General features: G+C 39.8%; 1 protein-coding gene across 1 annotated transcript in view; it reads left to right on the forward strand.

Moving 5' to 3' along the window:
* The window catches only part of LOC126457725 (juvenile hormone esterase-like), a 69,617-nt gene that overhangs the window by 40,857 nt on the left and 10,345 nt on the right, over positions 1–18,415 (forward strand). Inside the window, exons 5-8 of the mRNA XM_050094261.1 lie at positions 2,542–2,738; positions 2,833–3,004; positions 9,736–9,908; positions 17,975–18,128. Coding sequence (XP_049950218.1) covers positions 2,542–2,738; positions 2,833–3,004; positions 9,736–9,908; positions 17,975–18,128 — 696 coding nt within the window. The remainder of the gene's footprint in view (positions 1–2,541; positions 2,739–2,832; positions 3,005–9,735; positions 9,909–17,974; positions 18,129–18,415) is intronic.

Raw genomic sequence — 18,415 nt, forward strand, 5'->3', positions numbered from 1 at the left:
ACTGAAGCCGATATGGTACACAAAGATACACTCGGTTACTAGCTAAGACCGCATGAACATTCGTCTTGTAGCTTTGGAGATTAGTGTGATCATAGACAGACAGGTACGACTGTTTTACAGATTTGTTGTTAGTATTGATATAGATCTGGCAGACAGTATGAAGATAAAACGTGAAAAGCTTGTAGAGGTATTGCAGGATACGTTGTACTGAGAAACATCTGTTAAGAAAAAACATTTGATACAGTGTGCCCTTTCCGATTTAATTAGCACTGAAGTTAGCCAATCACTTCATTGCGCGTACAAATCCAAGCGTCCTGTGAGAGAAACGGACACCACAGGTGTTATTCGTTTGGTTTCTTAATTTAAAGTTATCACTTCTGAAAAAGGCACATGTTAACTGGTAATGAACATTGAACAAATTGTAACTCGCGAGATCGCAGATGTCTGTGCGTTACTCCGTTTTACTGGGTGCAACTGCTTAAATTGGCGCGCACGATGACCCGATTGGGTAATTCCAACGCTAAGTAGCTCTGAAATGTCGGAACGTATCGAATTCTTTCCTTGAAAATTATTTCTGAGGACAACCTTCCTGAAACACCCTTACAAGCTCTTCAGACTGTTTCTGTCTAAAGTGTATATTACTGAGGTCGGTCTCGAAAAGGTGGAAGGTAAGGAGATAACTTCCCTTCATGGACGAAGTCATAAAAGACGGTACACAAGGACCTGGAGCGAAATTAGTCACATACGTTTCAAACGAACCACTCTGGTATTTGTGTTCAGTGATTTACAGGATCATAGAATACCTAACTCTGGATTGCTCAGCGGGGACTAAACTTCCGTCCTCCCGGAATGCGAATCTGGAGTCTTACCATGGTTCTGCGTCTCTTGATGTCAGTCCAGCTATGTACCTAGGAAAGAAAGTTGACACCAGCATGTGTTCCACTCTCTAGTTCCACTTTTAAACATGCAGAGAAATATTCTTCGGAGCCCCCACGACAATACGCCACGTATGTATAGTAGTGCAGGTTTGATACGACGTTTATAAGTTTTAAATTGCTCTACTTACGGAAAGATTCTGACGTCAACTGGCGCGTTTCACATGTGTTACGATAATCATAGGGCTCCAAAAGCCCATTTCCCAGACATTGGATCACCATATCTGTTCTCGACAGTGAAGAAAGCAATCTCATGTGACTACCAATTCCAACGAAAGGGGGTCTGTATCAATATCCTAATGCAATTAGTTGCAATTTCCCGTTGTATTAATTAAATATCGTAGAAATTTTAAATAAAACATTTAACTTCTAAAATTATCTATACCAATTCATACAATTCCCCCAAACACTTGCTTGAATTGTAAACAAAGTCAAAGCTAAGAGCCACGCATCAATAGTTGGATTCATACATGCTGCGTTTTGTACGTACAGGAAGGACCTTCAATCTAATTAATACCCCTTATATATCACAGAAACGATAAATTAAATGCCGTCTTCTTTTAATTCTCCGTACACGAATTTGATTTCAAAACAAGAACTTTCATGGAACTTAATAGAGTTTCACGTTATTTCCAAGCAGCTAAGATCTGAAAACATTTCACCTAATAAAGACCTAAGTATTCATTTTTATCTGAAATGACACTGGAATCATTCAAGAAATTTTATGAACTGTCTGACCGTTGTCCATACTTCCTGCACCACTGCGGCAAGTAGTAATGAGTAATTGTCGTAAAGTTAGTCTAGGGTGTCCACACTCCATAAACAAGTTGTTGTCAATCTGACTGTCTTCTAAACGACTAAAAGCCGTAACGAAGTGAACTCGAAGCAATATTATTCCAATAATTTTGAGTCTTGTATGAAACGAAGACAATGCCAGATGAAACAGGGGCCATCTTGTGGCAAGCTTGATGATACGCGTCGAGTCATTTTTAATGTGCGCATAGTCGGAAAACGGCACTTCCGCACATGTTCCGTGACTCAGAAGTAGAGGTCGATTGTGTCCCGCTTGGAGCTGCAGGGATGGAGGTTCAGGCGACCTCGTATAAAGCTCGCAGAGTTTTTCACGTCTACGAACTCTCCCGTGATTACAGTAGTACTTTCTCTCAAGACCCGCCATGCCAGGTATCCAAACTTTCAATCTGCTAGATTGTTTTCTTTTGTGTTCAAAGTGGCTGACAGAACATATCTTGGAGAATGAATGTTCATTCTGTAACGAGATGTGTCCGAAACGACCTGACAGACTAAAACTATGTGCCTGACTAGAACTCGAACCAGAAACGCTTGTCTTTCGCCGGCAAACACCCTACTAACTTAGCCGTATGCGGTACTATATGTCAAGTAAACTATATGTTTGCAAGCGATGCGAAATGAACAACCTCAATAATCTCTATCAGATGATCAACTGATCCTAATATTACTTTCACGAGAATGTCTCGCGGACTTTAAACATACTTCAATGAATAGTTGTTCAGTAGCGTAATCTTTTGTTTATTTTTTTATTTTTATTTTTTATTTTATTTTATTTTATTTTATTTTATTTTTGCAGGTCTATTCCACAAGGTTATCTGCCAAAGCGGCGTGGCGTCTTTGGAGCTGGTGTCGGCTCCTATTAAGGACAGGACGTTTCGCCTGGCGCAGTCCCTCGGCTTCACGGGAGACAGTTCAGAGGAACTACTGGCCTTCATGAGAGACCAGCCAGCGCAGAAGCTTGTCGAGAATGTACTAAACGGCCTGACCAAAGAGGTGGGGTAAATGTGTCCAAAATTCCTGAGGTGTTACTACGAATGAAACAATACTTTTGTATTCCGCACTACTGTGGACTGTCTCTGTCGATTAGGAAAAGCAGAGAATGCAGTCGCTGATACCTTTTCCGCCAATCATAGAACCGGACAGCGTGAAGGACGCTATCATCACACAAGATCCCATGGAAATCCTGAAGAGCGGCAAGTTCAACAAAGTGCCTACCATCATAGGTGTCTGCTCTCGCGAAGGAATAGTGTTCATTCGAGGTAGGTACACACGAAACAGCCGAGAGAACTACTGAATATATAGACTATAACTTAGTATCTGAAAAATGACCTGTTCTAACGATAAATGACTGAAGATTTATCTTTATAATATTCGAAAATGTAACATTGCATTTGTTTATAAATAGTGATTGGTATTCGTCTCTTCTTATTGATACTGTTGACAGACGCAGTTTTCTCTCTCACGTCTACTATTCATTACATGTCTTAAAAAAGAAGGGAAAATCTACTTTCACTGTATGATTGTTGAAATATTTTTCTCCCTCGCCATAACACTCTAATGCAGTCTATGTTTCTCAAGTATTTGGGAAAACGAAGAAACTCATAATCAAACCTGTTCATAACACTGTGTAATAATAAAGAATAGCGTTGCACTGCAATTATAGTATTTTCCGAAAATTATTTTCAGTACCATATGGATCCAAACATGATCCCTTACACGTCTGTCTAGTACAACAAACCTGTCGCTGCTAGATTAATTATAGCTATTACACGAAAAGTGAGACGATATTTTTAGTTTATAAGTGCAAAAAGAAGATGACTGAATTTATCTTCATTATCACACGGATCTAAACATGATCCCTTAGACGTCAATCTAGTAAAACAAATCTGTCACCCGCTTGATTAACTATTGTTATTACACGAAAAGTGGGAAGATATTTTTAGTTGATGAGAGCGAAAAGATGACTGAAAACGAATTGAACAGCCACTAGCAGAGCTACAGCTGTGGGAGGAATTAATCGAAAATTTTTATCAGGCAAGTTTACATAGTTTGTCGAAAGCCTGCAACAGTGAAGGCCAGCAAGCGAATGGAAAAAGGTGCAGGTGACTACAATCACTAACATGGATCTGAGAACAGGTGCTGTTTGCCGTCAATATGTTGTACACCACTGTTCATTATATTTAACAGCACGAGGAACAACAAATACAGAAATTTTACTTATTTCGCAGACACAGTATGCCAGGAGGAATATGTTTAAATCCATAGCTGATCTGATGATATACAGGACGCAAAACTTATTACACATAGGTGCCATCTCTGGCAGCAGTAAAGGCTCTAACACTATTGGACGTCGAGTCGAACTGCACAGGGATGACACAATTACGTTGTTCCATTCTTGTTCATCTCTATGCTAGTCGATCAATCGTAGTGACTGTCGATATTGGCGTACCAATCTCTCAGCAACACACAACCAGATGTTTTCAGTGGGTGAGAGATCACAAGAAAGTGCTGGCAAGGCAACAATCGAACAACTTAACGTCAAGCTAGATCAGGACAACTGCATTTATATGTCATGTAGCCTTGCGACGACACGGAGATCTTGAAGATGGAGCACTACCACTGGCTTTAACGCGCCAGAAATGTAATAGCTATTATCTACTTATCGGCTTTGGGACCAGAGGTCATGGGGCTGTGCCGGTCTCGTATGACGATGGCGAATGAAATCTCGAACGTATTTTATTCTCGGAGCCTCACCATGAGGTTACATCCTTCGTGATGCTGTACACAAAATAACGCCTCGCCTTATAAACTTTCCTCATATAAAGAGTATAGTCTGTTGTCATAATGAACACCGAAACAATGAAACTGCTAGCGCTAGCCTAATTTACGTGATTCCATTTATGTAACCGTTGCATTTTCATAGAATAGTCCCACTAAATGGAGCTCTTCCAATCACCTCCCTCATAGTGAAAGAAATTGAATATCATGTGGTTAGGGCCTGCTATCGAGTAGACTGGTCGCCTGGTGCAAGTTCTTTTTTAGGTGACGCTACTTTGGTGACTTGCGCGTCGATGGGAATGATATGATGATGATGAGGACCACACAACATCCAGTCCTTAAGCGGGGAAAATCTCCCACCGAGCCGGGAATCGAACCCGCGCCCCTGCGCAAGGCACTCCGTCGCGCTGACCAATCAGTTATGGAGGCGGACCCTGATAGTGTTTTTACGTGATTATTTTGAACAACAAATCTTTTCCTGGAAAAACATAACGCTTTTCATTAACATTTTTTTCTGAAATTAATACAAAACTTATTACTTCAAATGTTTTTGCTTCTTAGCATTGCTCCTCAGTACTTACACTAAGTGATATGCTCTAGCAGTTCACCACTAACTAATCGAGTACTATTGATTTTTTTTCTCTTTGTTATGGCATTGTCACCAATCGTCAAACGTAAATTTAGCCCAGGTCTTGATACATTTTCTTCCCTCACTACAGACGAAAGCAGTGTCTGCAAAGTATCTTGAAGTATTGCAGACCATATACGATAAATCGTTTGTACTACGTTAGACGCTTATTTCAGCGTACGAGTATAATCTTGTTGCTAGTAAATTAAAAAAATTACATTTCACGTAGTATTAGTGAAAGAACTAGTGAACATTGACGATAATTTTGATGCTACAGGTATTACCTTCAGTGACCACTGCCGTTTCCACTGTAAAATTCGTTGTGTTCACAATGAATATTACCATGTAGTGTCCTTAGATGATATGTTACTGTACCATTCACTGGCATTACACCTATTGGATATGCTTTCTCCTTAACTAAACATGAAAAGTATTTTTTGCGAAATTAGTATTTGCTTTATGTCAAATTCACCAATTCCGATATGTTTTCTGGATTTAACAACACCACTTTCTCTATCTGAAATTCTAACTGATGCAGTGTAAATATAAAAATTCCAGTATTTCAAGATAGGAAAACCCTATTATCTCTTTGGAAACAACTCATTTGTTCTGTATTTTAGACCACAAACTGAGACATTCTGTAATCCGGTCAGTCACAACCAATGTTACTGCAGCTGGAGATTTTCTTGAAGTATTGCTTATAATTTCAAGCAAATAAATACGAAAAATTGGAATTACAAGTCTGTTACTGTTTCTTAAGAGGCTCTTGATTAAACAAAAACTTTACGGACTACAAAAGCGTAGGTTTTCGCAGCCGGCGTCCTTATCAGTAAAGTTTTACTTGGTGTGTAACCCTGTCAACATCTGATATAACTACCGACCTTCTGAATCAGGTAACTTGAAGGGTTACCCTGATGAAAACTGAAAGCAATGGCTGCCATAACGTCGGCAGTTTTATCACAACATGACGGTATCGTATATTTACAATAATTTCATTTAATAAAATATATTCATTACGACCTGATCTGTTAGTTGTTTGTTTAAATGCTCTGTGAACAATGTTTTACATTTCAGTGGTGCTTCATTAACTGAGCTGTCCCCACATTCCTGGCATTTTCATTCACACGGAGGCTTTTAACTTTCACTTTTTCTCATCACTTTTGATATCACGTTGATGTCCACCAATTTTTTTTAGTTGACATATTCAGTGAAATATTTTATAGAACCCTCTTATTTTACAATTGTTTAAGGAAACTTTTATAGAGACTGGCAGTACATTTTTGCAACAGAAAGTTCAGCTGTTAGAAATATGTATTCCGTAGCATCATGGTGATAATTATCCACTAGGATGTCATGAACCCACTAGTGGGTACTCTTTCGTAACTTCTGTTTAATCTTAGTTAAGGGGACATATATTCTATGCTTATCCCTTGGATATAAACCAACAGAAGCAATTTGTTAAACGAAATACAATATAAAAACACAACACTATTTTGTCATCTGGTTTTCGAGAAAACATGAGTCATTGATTCAGATACTTTTACCTTCTCAGCTGTTACGTCTGAGAAAATACCTTACCTCGTCGGCACTTGGACTGAAGATTCTTGAGTACTGAAGTTTCTACTAGCATTAAATTATTCCTCTACTCCTGTAGATTGTGAATATCAGCATAACTCAGATCAAAGTATTTTTAAGTTACATGCCTTTCCTAAGTCACTTATTCTTATATTTTGTAGTTAATCTTGTAGCTTAAAGCTTCTTGTGTTGGTCATTAGAGAATGAAAGCAGTAGCGGAATAATATACATCCGAGACACGTATTCCTGCTTGTTCATGCAGGTAGCTGAAGTTGGTTTACATCTGCAGAACCTTCAGCTTAATGTTTCAATATTACTATCCCTTGTGTAACTTTTCAGCACTGTAATGTCCTCTTTTGAAATGGAACCAAAGGCTACGGATGTACAATATACGTGCAAGTGCGATACAAACTAAGTGAACTGCACCAATAAATCAGAAACAGATTCACCCAACACAAAGAAGATCGGACAAAAGTGCTTCGAGACCAAAAGAAGCAAAACGTGTCTCGATAAATATAAAACCATTGAATTTGTTCCTAGCGATGATACTTTTACGTAGGAAGATTACAGTTAATTTCAGCAATAATCGAAGCGGATGCCGAAATAACTATGTTGGTAGAGGGTATGTATTTTAATTCCTTGAGTGTTTCGTCTTCTGACAGATCAGACACGGACCGCCACGAATTCCTCTCCTGCGGCAACCTCTTCATCAGTCAGTAGAACTTGCAATTCATGGACTATTTGTTGGTCGTAACCCGATCTTTGTCCTCCTCTGCAGATTATACTCACTACAGTTTCCTCTATTAACAAGGAAGTTATTCACAGGTGTCTTAATCATGTCCTATCATCTAGTCCCTTCACCCATCATTGCCCACTCATTCCCTAACAATCCACCTAACTTTCAACACCCTTGTGTATCACCACATCTCAGTTCATCGATATCTGCTATTCCGGTATTGCCACAGCAATTGTTCACTACAATGCAATGTTGTAATCCAAACGGTCTGCACATTCTCAGAAACGTCTTCCTCAAATTAGGACTTTTGTTTGGTACTGATAAACGTCGTCTGGCCAGGAATATCTTATTTGTCTGTTCCCTGTGCTAGTCTGTTTTTACACTTTCCTTGCTTCGCTACGGTCGCAGGTTCGAATCCTGCCTCGGAAATGGATGTGTGTGATGTCCTTAGGTTAGTTAGGTTTAATTACTTCTAAGTTCTAGGCGACTGATGACCTCAGAAGTTAAGTCGCATAGTGCTCAGAGCCATTTGAACAATTTTTTTGTTTTGTTTGTTATTTTGCTTCCAAGGTAGCCGAGTTCAGTGGCTTCGTCTACTTACTAGTCACCAATTTTAATGAGAAGTTTCCCACTACCTCATTCCCACTGACTCTTCTTACTTCCGTATTTCTTAGGTTTACTCTCACTCCATCGTCTGTTGTCATTAGACTGTCCATACCAGTCAACAGATCTTGTAATTGTTCTTCATTTTCCCTGAAGACAGCAAAGTAATTAGCGAATCTGATATTCTTTGACCCAGATTTTTAATCCCACTCTTAAACCTTTCTTTTATTTCCGTCATTGTTTTTTCTATAGATAGAATGAACGGTAGAGGCGAAAGTCTGCTCCCCTGTCTTACATCCTTTTTAATCCAAGTGCGCAGTCCGTGGTCTTCAAATATTGTTGTTTCCTCTTGGTTCATGTGCATGTCTATATAGTTCGTCTTCCTCCTTAGAGTACTCCTAGATTTCACATAATTTCTAATTGTTGCACGATTTTCTATTATTTTCTTAGATCGATAAATACTATGGATGGCTCTGGTGTTTCCTTAAGTCTTCGTTCAGTTTTCAAGAACAACGTCCGAAAAGCTTCTTCCGAAGCCGAGCTGATCGTCATCTACCAGCTCTCAGAGTTTCTTTTCCGTTCTTTTGTGTATTATTCATATCAACTGCTTGGATGCGTGAGACATTAAGCTGATGGACGGTAAACCTCAAATTGTTCTGTCCTTCCTGTATCTGGAATTGTGTGGATGATATTTTTCGCAATTCTGATGGCATGTCAACACAATCGTAGACTGTTCACATCAGGATGAACGAGCGTTTGGCTGCCCTTTGCCCCATTATATTAGAAATTCCCGAGGAAACACATCTATCCTTTTATCTTATTTGATCGCTGGTCACCTAAAGCTCTGTTGAAATATTACATGTAGATTGACGTTTCTTCTCAAATCACGTTACAATACAAGCTTACCTCTGGCAGAGACCTTCATTGTATTCATTCTACGTATTCGCTCTCTCCTCCGCGTTTAAAAGAGGTATTTCCTCTTAGTGATGCCACCTTTTCTTTAAATTTCTCTGAAGGTTGAGTTAACTTACAATACTCATAGTCAGCCCTTCCTACTATCGTTTCTTCTCCGATTCATTTACATTTCCTTGCAGCCATTTCGCATTGGAATACCAGCGCGTCTTATTTATTTCATTCCTAAGTGGCTTACTTTGATGTGTTTCTGCTTTTCTTTAAATATTTTTGTGCTCTCTTCTTTTTTTAATAGGTTGAAGTATTTATTTGCGTTACCTTCCTTGTACATATGTTTGTAGTCCAACTTCCGTGACTGTGCCTTTAGGGATGTCCAATCACGTTCAGATTAAGTGGCTACTGTGGTATTCATTATCGCAGTATCTGCAGCCTAAGAGAACTTCAAACGAACCTCATCATTGCCCAGTACTACGTATATCACATGTTTCTACAGTAATTCTTCCAGACCATTCTCTTTATCTTCAGTCTGCTCATCAGTTTACTACGTTGTGGTCAATTCTACGTCTGCTCCTGGGTACGCTTTACAGTTAAATACAAGATTTCGGAATATCTATCTGTCGATGATGTAATCTAGCTGGGAACTTCCCGTCTTTCTGTGTCTTTCCAAAGTACATCTCCTCTCTTCCTCTGAGAAAGATTACTTCATTTCTTTCATTTGTTACGTCCAGTGCATGAGAATTTTTAATTGCTTTCACCAGAACTGGCGGAGAACAAGGGAGCTATGCGGGAGCTCAACACAAACTTCCAAAGGCTGTTGCCAGCTAGCATCCCCGTCAAGAGGGAGGAACGCATCACCATCGCTCGAGACATCAAGAGGTTCTACTTTGAAAATCAACCTCTGGAAGACTCAACCGTCGAAATGTATGCTGATGTAAGTCTCAATCTTTTTCTGTCCTTTGTCTTAGCCAGCTGTATATATAAATGTATGTAGTGTTTTACTACGAACACACTCAATATTTTGTAGTGAAGTTTTTAGACAATTGGTAACAACTTTTTCTACTCAAACGTTTATGAGTTAAATAACTCACTTTAGTTTTTCCTCGGAGATTAATATAACTGAATAATGGAAATGGAAAACGCATTAAGTGCCACATCTCAGATCCCTCAGGAGAATCAAAAGGGGTAGTTGTAACATGATCAGTTTGTACCCAGAAGATTGAGTAGGTATTCTGACACCATAGAATTATGCTACTCACCGCATCTCCGAAAAAAAAATGAAAGAATGAGACAAAGTAAACAAAAAGTACTTCATGAAGAAAGTTCCAAGAGCCATACCAGGAGACTGACTGGGTCTAAGTGCCAATAAGAAAGTTTTTGCAAGTTGATTCTTGCAAAAAAGAAAACAGCAAGCATGCTTTTTATTTACACAAATAGCATTCCGACCGGGTTCGAACAGAAAGGTTTACTTTCATTATATTTGGTGTCGTTTACATTAGCTGTCTACTACTGTTTAATATAAGCAACAACAAATGTAAGACCGCCCAGGGTGGCCGAGCGGCTCTAGGCGCTACAGTCTGGAACCGCGTGACAGCTACGGACGCAGGTACGAATCCTGCTTCGGGCATGGATGTGTGTGATGTCCTTAGGTTAGTTAGGTTTAAATAGTTCTAAGTTCTTGGGGACTGATGACCTTAGAAGTGAAGTCCCATAGTGCTCAGAGCCATTTGAACCAGCCAACAAATGTAATACTAACATGAACAGCCGCCTGAACATGAATTGTCAATTCGAGAATCGTAAAGGCGCTATTTGTGGAAATAAGTGGCATTGTTACCATGGATGGTTGCTGTTTTCTTCTTTGTAAGAACAGATTTGTACTTTTTACACAGCCACACTTTTAAAAATGTTAGTTTTTGACAAAAAAGTGGGAAGAAAGTTCTGATTCCAAGTGCCATTACTACGAAGGCACTACGTTTTATTTGTGATAATGCAAGTACGGAAATACAGGAGTAGGTTTTTAACTAATTGAACTTTGGTTAACAGAAATTACTTCTCACATTTATTTTAAATTTTGGAACTACAGAGGGAACCACAACTTGTCACAAAGACCATAATCCGTCTAGTAACCCATGTTTAAAAAACTTTCTCCATGGTTTGGCACTTTCAGATATACTGCAAAATCACTATTAATTATGCTCCTTTTATTGTTTATTCTTCATTTTCGATCATCGCTTTCGCAACGAAAACCTTTCTTAACTTCTAAATATGCAGCTAGTTCTCTAAATAAATATGGTTATAATTTTTAAATGCGTTACTTTTGCCTTTAGGAGGAGACTTCAGACAGTAAGTTCGATACGTCTTCCCACACTTAGAGCTTTTGCGACAAGAATTTCACGTGTTAGGTGAGTAAATGCTCTGGGTCTGCTGTAAACACAGCTATTGCGCTACGGATAACAGGTGCATCGCAGTGTGGAAGTGAAATAGCCCAACAACTGGAAATCTTAAGTATGCGAGCTTGTCCGCCTCGGTAGCTGCACAGTCAGAGGGGCAGGATGCTAAGCAAAGGGCTGGGTTCGAATCCCGATTGTGTCGAAGACTTTATCCGTTCAGAGATTGGGTGTTTTGTTGTCAATGGTAATTACTATTGAGATGGCTGAATGGCCACGAACTGTAAGCCAACACGGTGAAGAAAAAAAAGTACACTAGCAAAAGGTCTAAATTTGAACATAGATTCCCTTAGAAATTCCGACGGTGTATGGACCAAATGCGATGTAAGGTCCAGACGTACTGAAATAGTGTCATCAATTTGGTCAATCCCACACGGAGGTGGATGAATCCTATCGGGAAGGAAGGCCATCGACATCTACTAGATTCGATAGTGACCAGGCAATCGAGGAGTCGATTCACAGCAGTGACAGGTTTTTTAACGGTGAGGACATTAATGTGCCGGTTCTCTAATGGCTCCGTGACCATGGAGAGCATTTCTATCGTCGATGGTTTAGACAATTGGTAGAACCTTCCTAGCGTCGGTTACAGATATGGAGCATTAAATAAATATTACTTGCCCTTCTTTAAAAGAATTTTTATGTTATTTACAAATTTCAACACCTTCTAAGCTTTTCACTCTAAATAAGATTATACAATAGGGTTAGTGAATGTACTTCTGTCCGAAAACTGGTTCAGGAAGCAGTAGTCCATGGTTCTTCTTAATCATGTCTTTTACTTTCTTGTGGTAATGTTTCCATAGCAACTTCATCCCATAACACGTATTTCTTTATAACTAATCGAGAAATAAAATAATAACTTTCATAGATTTAGCTTTAAAATTTTGTGACACAACGAAACATTTTATTAAAATTTTTCGTCCCCTATTTTACTCCCTTACTAGTTGAATTTCCAAAAATGCTGCAACACTTTTTTCTTTTCACTTCTTACTGAGAAACCAAACGCCAATCTTCATAGTTCTAGCGTCAAAATTGCCTTAATAGTGACATATTTTCAAAAAGTCTTTCATCTCCTATTTCAGCTGCTTGGAACTATAATTTCGAACATAACTTCTTAAAAAATACCTACAGTATTAGACCCATACCCTCTCCAAATTTCAAACCTTAGCGGTATTGGCTGGGCGATTTAGAGTCAGTCCGGCCCTATTCCATCCCATTAAGGGTCGAATTTCCAAAAACAGTGAAGCATGCATTTTATCGTTTCTAACTGAAAAGGCAAATAGCCATTGTCATACATGTAACTACAAAAAACGATTTCACAACTAAATATCTTCATAAACCATTTCACCCCTCTATTTCAGCCCCTTAGGGGTTGAGTGTTCAAAAAGAGTGAAATGTGTAATTTTTTACTTCTAAAAGAGAAGCCAAAGACTAATTTTCATAGACTTTTCTGCAAAAATGCTTGCAAACTGAAATATTTCTACAAAAAATTTCGTCCTCTATTTCACCTATATGGGTTGAGTTACAAAAAGCAGTGAAAAATCTACTTTTTGTGTCTGACCAAGAAGCCAACTTAAAATTTTTATAAATGTGGCTTTAAAAACGGTTTCATACTGAGATATTTCATAAGACACCCCTTTAGTGGTGGAATTTCCAATAGCACTGAAGCATGTATTTTTTCATTTTCAACCGAGAACTCAAATGACAGCTTTCATAGATCTGACTTATAAATGAATTTAGTAGTTCTATAATAATTATTTATTTTAAAGAAACTTTGACCCATTATTTTACTCCCATAAGAGTTAAATTTAAAAAATTGCTGAAGCACTCTTCAAGCAACCGACAGCTGAGCCTCCAGGCCATCACAATCTCCCTTTGGTCAAACTGATAAATCGTGCTCCTTCCCCAAAATGACAGCACGCCCACTGACACTACAAGCACCGTGTTCACTAGCTGGCGCTGCAATCGCCTGGACGCGTTTACATCGACAGTAGGTCGGTGGTTATAGTATTCTGGCAGATCAGTGTATACCTTTAGAAAAGGGTGAATAAGATAATTATAGTAACTGGATTAACCCCATAAAATTATGTACAAAAGCCCTAAATGTAAGACTGAAAAATGTCATGGAAAACATCATATCTGAAGAACAAACAAATTTTGGATAGGGACGGTCAATATTTGACGATCTTTTCACAGTACATCAAGCTATAGAAAAGAGACGAGAATTAAATAGCGGGAATCCATCTTGCTGTTATAGATTTTCAAAAGGCACTTGGTACAGTGAAGAGGGAAATGCTATGAAATAAAATGGCTGAACGAGACGCTCTATCTCATTTCATCAATGCTATAAAGAGCTTATACACAAACCCCGAACTGTTATAGATATTGGAAATAAAGTCAAAAAGCCGATAAAGACAAAAGAAGGGTTAGGAAAAAGATACCATATTTTTCCGGCGCTCTTTAGTGTTCACATAGATGAAGTGATCAGTAAATGGAAAAAATTGACTACATGTCATTTTATGCGCAGATGGCCTCACTGCGATTGCAGAGAATGAAGATGACTTTTGGATGGTGGTCTATTAGATGTAGCAGATAACCTCACGTTACAATCTGACACTGTCTGCAGATAAAACAAAAGTGATGCCATTTCAGGGCATACAGCCAGTAAGATCTAAATAGCCTTGAATAACAAAATCTTGGCTTCCGTGGCCGTTGTCACCGTCAAAAATATTCTTCTGTAATTTTGACTGCATTGTCAATATATAAAATTGTCCGACGTTTCGGCCACTATTGTTAACGGCCTTATTCAGGGCTTTGTGCTGAGCTGACTGCTGGATATCCGGCCGCAGTGGCAGAGCGGTCCTAGGTGCTTCAGTCTGAAACCGCGCGACCGCTACGGTCACAGGTTCGAATCCGGCCTCGGGCATGGATTTGTGTAATGTCTTTAGGTTAGGTTTAAGTAGTTCTAAGTCATAGGGGACTGATGACCTCAGATGTTAAGTCCCATAGAGCTCAGAGCCATTTGAACCATTTGACTGCTGAATGAGAGAGACTTTAAATCTTATATTTGTAGCGGAAGCAGCTGTTTACGTGATTTGATAGGGTACTTGAGGACATGGGTGTTAGTGGTTCTTTATTGGTCTTTATATTATTTATTTCCTTTAAGCACTAAAGCTCCAAAGAAACTGGTATAGGCAAGCGTTTCCAAACACGGTGATATGTAAACAGGCAGAATACGGCTCTGCGACCGGCAACGTCGGTATAAGAGAATAAGTGCCTGGGGCAGTTGTCAGATCGGTTAATGCCACTACAATGGCAGGTTAGCGAGATTTAAGTGAGTTTAAACTTGGTATTATAGTCGGAGGACGAGTGATGAGACGCAGTATTTCCGAGGTAGCCATGAAGTGGGAATTTTTCCATACGACCATTTCATGTGTGTACCGCGAATATCAGGAATTCGGTAAAACATCAAATCTCTGAGATCGCTTCGGCTGGAGTAAGATCCTGCAAGACTGGGACCAACAACGACTGAAGAGAATCGTTCAGCTTAACAGAAATGCAACCCTTGCGCAGACTGCTGCAGATTTAAAGACTGGGCCATCAACAAGTGTCAGCGTGCGAACCATTCAACGAAACATCAGTACGGGCATTGGGAGCCGAAGGACCACTCGTGTACCCTTGATGACTGAACGACACAAAGCTTTACGCGTCGCCTGGGCCGGTCAACATCGCGTTTGACTTTTGATGAATAGATAAATGTTGCCTGGTGGGACGAGTCCTATTTCAAATTGTATTGAGTGGATGGACGTGTAGGGGTATGGAGACAAGTAGATGAATCCATGGACCCTACATGTCAGCAGGGTAGTGTTTAAGTTGGTGGAGGCTCCGTAATGGTTCAATTGATTCTAAGCGCTGTGGTCATCACTCTCGTAGGCCTAGAACTACCTAAACATAACTAACCGAAGGACATCACACACATCCATGGAAGAGTCTGGATTCGAACCTGCGACCGTAGCTGCAGCGCGGTTCCGGACTGAAGCGCCTTGAACCGCTCGTCCACACTGGTCGGCGCTCTGCAATGGTGTGAGGCGTGTGCAGTTGGAGTGATATGGATCCCGTGATACATCTAGATACGCTTCTGATAGGTGACACATACGTAAGCATCCTGTCTGATCACCTGCATCGATTCATGATCATTGTGCATTCTCACAGACTTGAGCAATTCCAGCAGGACAATGTGACGCCGCGCACGTCGAGAACTGCTACAGAATGGCTCCAGGAACACTATCCTTAATTTAAACAGTTCTCGCACTCTCCCCGTGCCATCTTAGGAATGGCGTGGATGACGTTTTTCTGAATACCTCATGGTATGTCTGCAGAATCATATATCCTACAAAACAGTTTGAAAAGTCATTAGTTGCCACTTAAGGCAGTGACTTGAGAAATTCAAACAGACTATCCTTTCCACCTTAATTGTAGGCAAGTCTTGTAAAACTCTGTTAATTTGTAGTAATGGATCGTCTATGTCTTCCTTATCAAATGGCTCTGAGCACTATGGGACTTAACATCTGAGGTCATCAGTCCCCTAGTACTTAGAACTACTTAAACCTAACTAACCTAAGGACATCACACACATCCATGCCCAAGGCAGGATTCGAACCTGCGACCGTAGCAGTCGCGCGGTTCCGGACTGCGCGCCTAGAACCGCGAGACCACCGCGACCGGCTGTCTTCCTTATCGACCAACCTTCTTTCATCAGAATCGTTGAGGTCTTCAGTGTGCTCTTTATAACTGTTCCGTGTCTCCTCTACATTGTACAGTGGGGTTCCTGATATCGCTTAATGTTAACGCCTTTGTCTTTCTTTCACTGAAGACTGTTTTGACTTTATATGCTGACTCTGTCCTTCCGACGATCATATCCCTTTCTATTTCTTCATGATTTTGCTGCAGCCAACGGTTTTAGCTACGTTTAGGTGTGTATTGATTTTATTGCTAAATGATTTATACTGCAGTTTTCCTTCATTTTCCTGAATATTTGAGTACATCGTCTTTGGTATATCAGTTGAAGTATTTCCTCCGTTAACAAAGATTTCTTTGCAATTACCTCCATTTTCCTGTCCTACTTTTGTGATTTCTTCTTCAACTTATCTGCCCGCTGTGGGCAGAGATAGCTTCAAGAGCAACTCACCATTCATCAGTACTTCAGTAGGCCAATTCTTTACACATCGGTCCTTCGTGGCGATTCACTACTATTTCGGTTGTACAGTTCATTATTGGTATAACAGTGCTTTTTTGAGGCTAAGTAGGGAAAATGATATAGATAGGTAGTAAGTAGACGACAGCTAATTTCTTTACGTAAATGACGTTCTTTAGATTTAAGAACCACTGCAACCACTACTTAATGGTTTTTTTCTACCAAACTATTGCTGAATAGGCCTCCGATCATAGAGAACTCTGTTCAAAGTCTCTTGAAAGAAATTTCAATAAATTCATTTATGTGCATATTTCTTACGAGACGAAATTATGTGTCTCCCTTAGCGTACAAAATAGTGCCCCAGCTTGTTACGAAACTTCGACATCCGTTTCATTGCGTGTGACAAGGTATATAGGAAATCGACACGTTCACTGTCAGCATTGTGCAGTAACGTCTCACAACGATCTCCGCCGAAATTGTTTCCTTTGGTGTAGCCTTGTTGTTGTTGTTGTGGTCTTCAGTCCTGAGACTTGGTTGATACAGCTCCCCATGCTACTCTATCCTGTGCAAGCTTCTTCATCTTCCAGTACTTACTGCAACCTACATCCTTCTGCATCTGCTTAGTGTATTCATCTCTTGGTCTCCCTCTACAATTTTTACCTTCCACGCTGCCCTCCAATGCTAAATTTGTGATCCCTTGATGCCTCAGAACATGTCCTACCAACCGGTCCCTTCTTCTTGTCAGGTTGTGACACAAACTCCTCTTCTCCCTTATTCTATTCGATACCTCCTCATTAGTCATGTGATCTACCCATCTAATCTTCAGCATTCTTCTGTAGCACCATATTTCTAAAGCTTCTCTTCTTGTTCAAACTATTTATCGTCCATGTTTCACTTTCATATATGGCTACATTCCATATAAATACTTTCAGAAACGACTTCCTGAAACTTAAATGTAACTCGATGTTAACAAATTTCTCTTCTTCAGAAACGCTTTCCTTGCCATTGCCAGTCTACATTTTATATCCTCTCTACTTCGACCATCATCAGTTATTTTGGTCCCCAAATAGCAAAACTCCTTTATTACTGTAAGTGTCTCATTTTCTAATCTAATTCCTTCAGCATCACCCAACTTAATTCACTGCATTCCATTATCCTCGTTTTGCTTTTGTTGATGTTCATCTTATATCCTCCTTTCAAGGGTGTAGCCTTACTTTCAAATACATTGGTAGTGAATGTAGTATCGGTAAACTGCATTTTTAGCCTGGACTAGAGAATGAATCTGTCATGCTGAAAACTTGACAACTGCAGTAGTGCTTATGAATGCTGTTAATGAATCGAAGATTTTTTTTCTTGTTACAGCTGCGCGGCGACCTCTTCTTCGTGTACCCATCCCTTGTGGCGGCGCGAGTACAGTCTGCAGTCGCCGGGGCACAACCGGTGTATTTCTATCACTTCGACGCCGTCACGAACCTTAACATGTTCAAGAAGATCTTTGCCAAAGAAGATATTGCCGGTAAATACATAATTCTGGTCATAAAGTATCCTAGCTTGTTTTCTAGCAGAAATTACGAAATAATGAAGTAATATTCTTAATCGAAATATAAGAGGCGATCAAAAAGTTTCCGTTCTATGGCCGCACATCCGGAATCGGTATGCCGATCAGGAACGTCGACGTGAGCACTGAGGCAATCATCCCATCGGTGCAACAGGTTGAAGGTATCCGTCTGGTACAACAAGCTCTCATGAGTTAAAAAGTCAATATTTACCCGCTGTACCTTCTTTTTCGACAGAATCACAGAC

Source organism: Schistocerca serialis, chromosome 2, assembly GCF_023864345.2.
Source record: "Schistocerca serialis cubense isolate TAMUIC-IGC-003099 chromosome 2, iqSchSeri2.2, whole genome shotgun sequence".
NCBI classification, from domain to species: Eukaryota; Metazoa; Arthropoda; class Insecta; order Orthoptera; family Acrididae; genus Schistocerca; species Schistocerca serialis.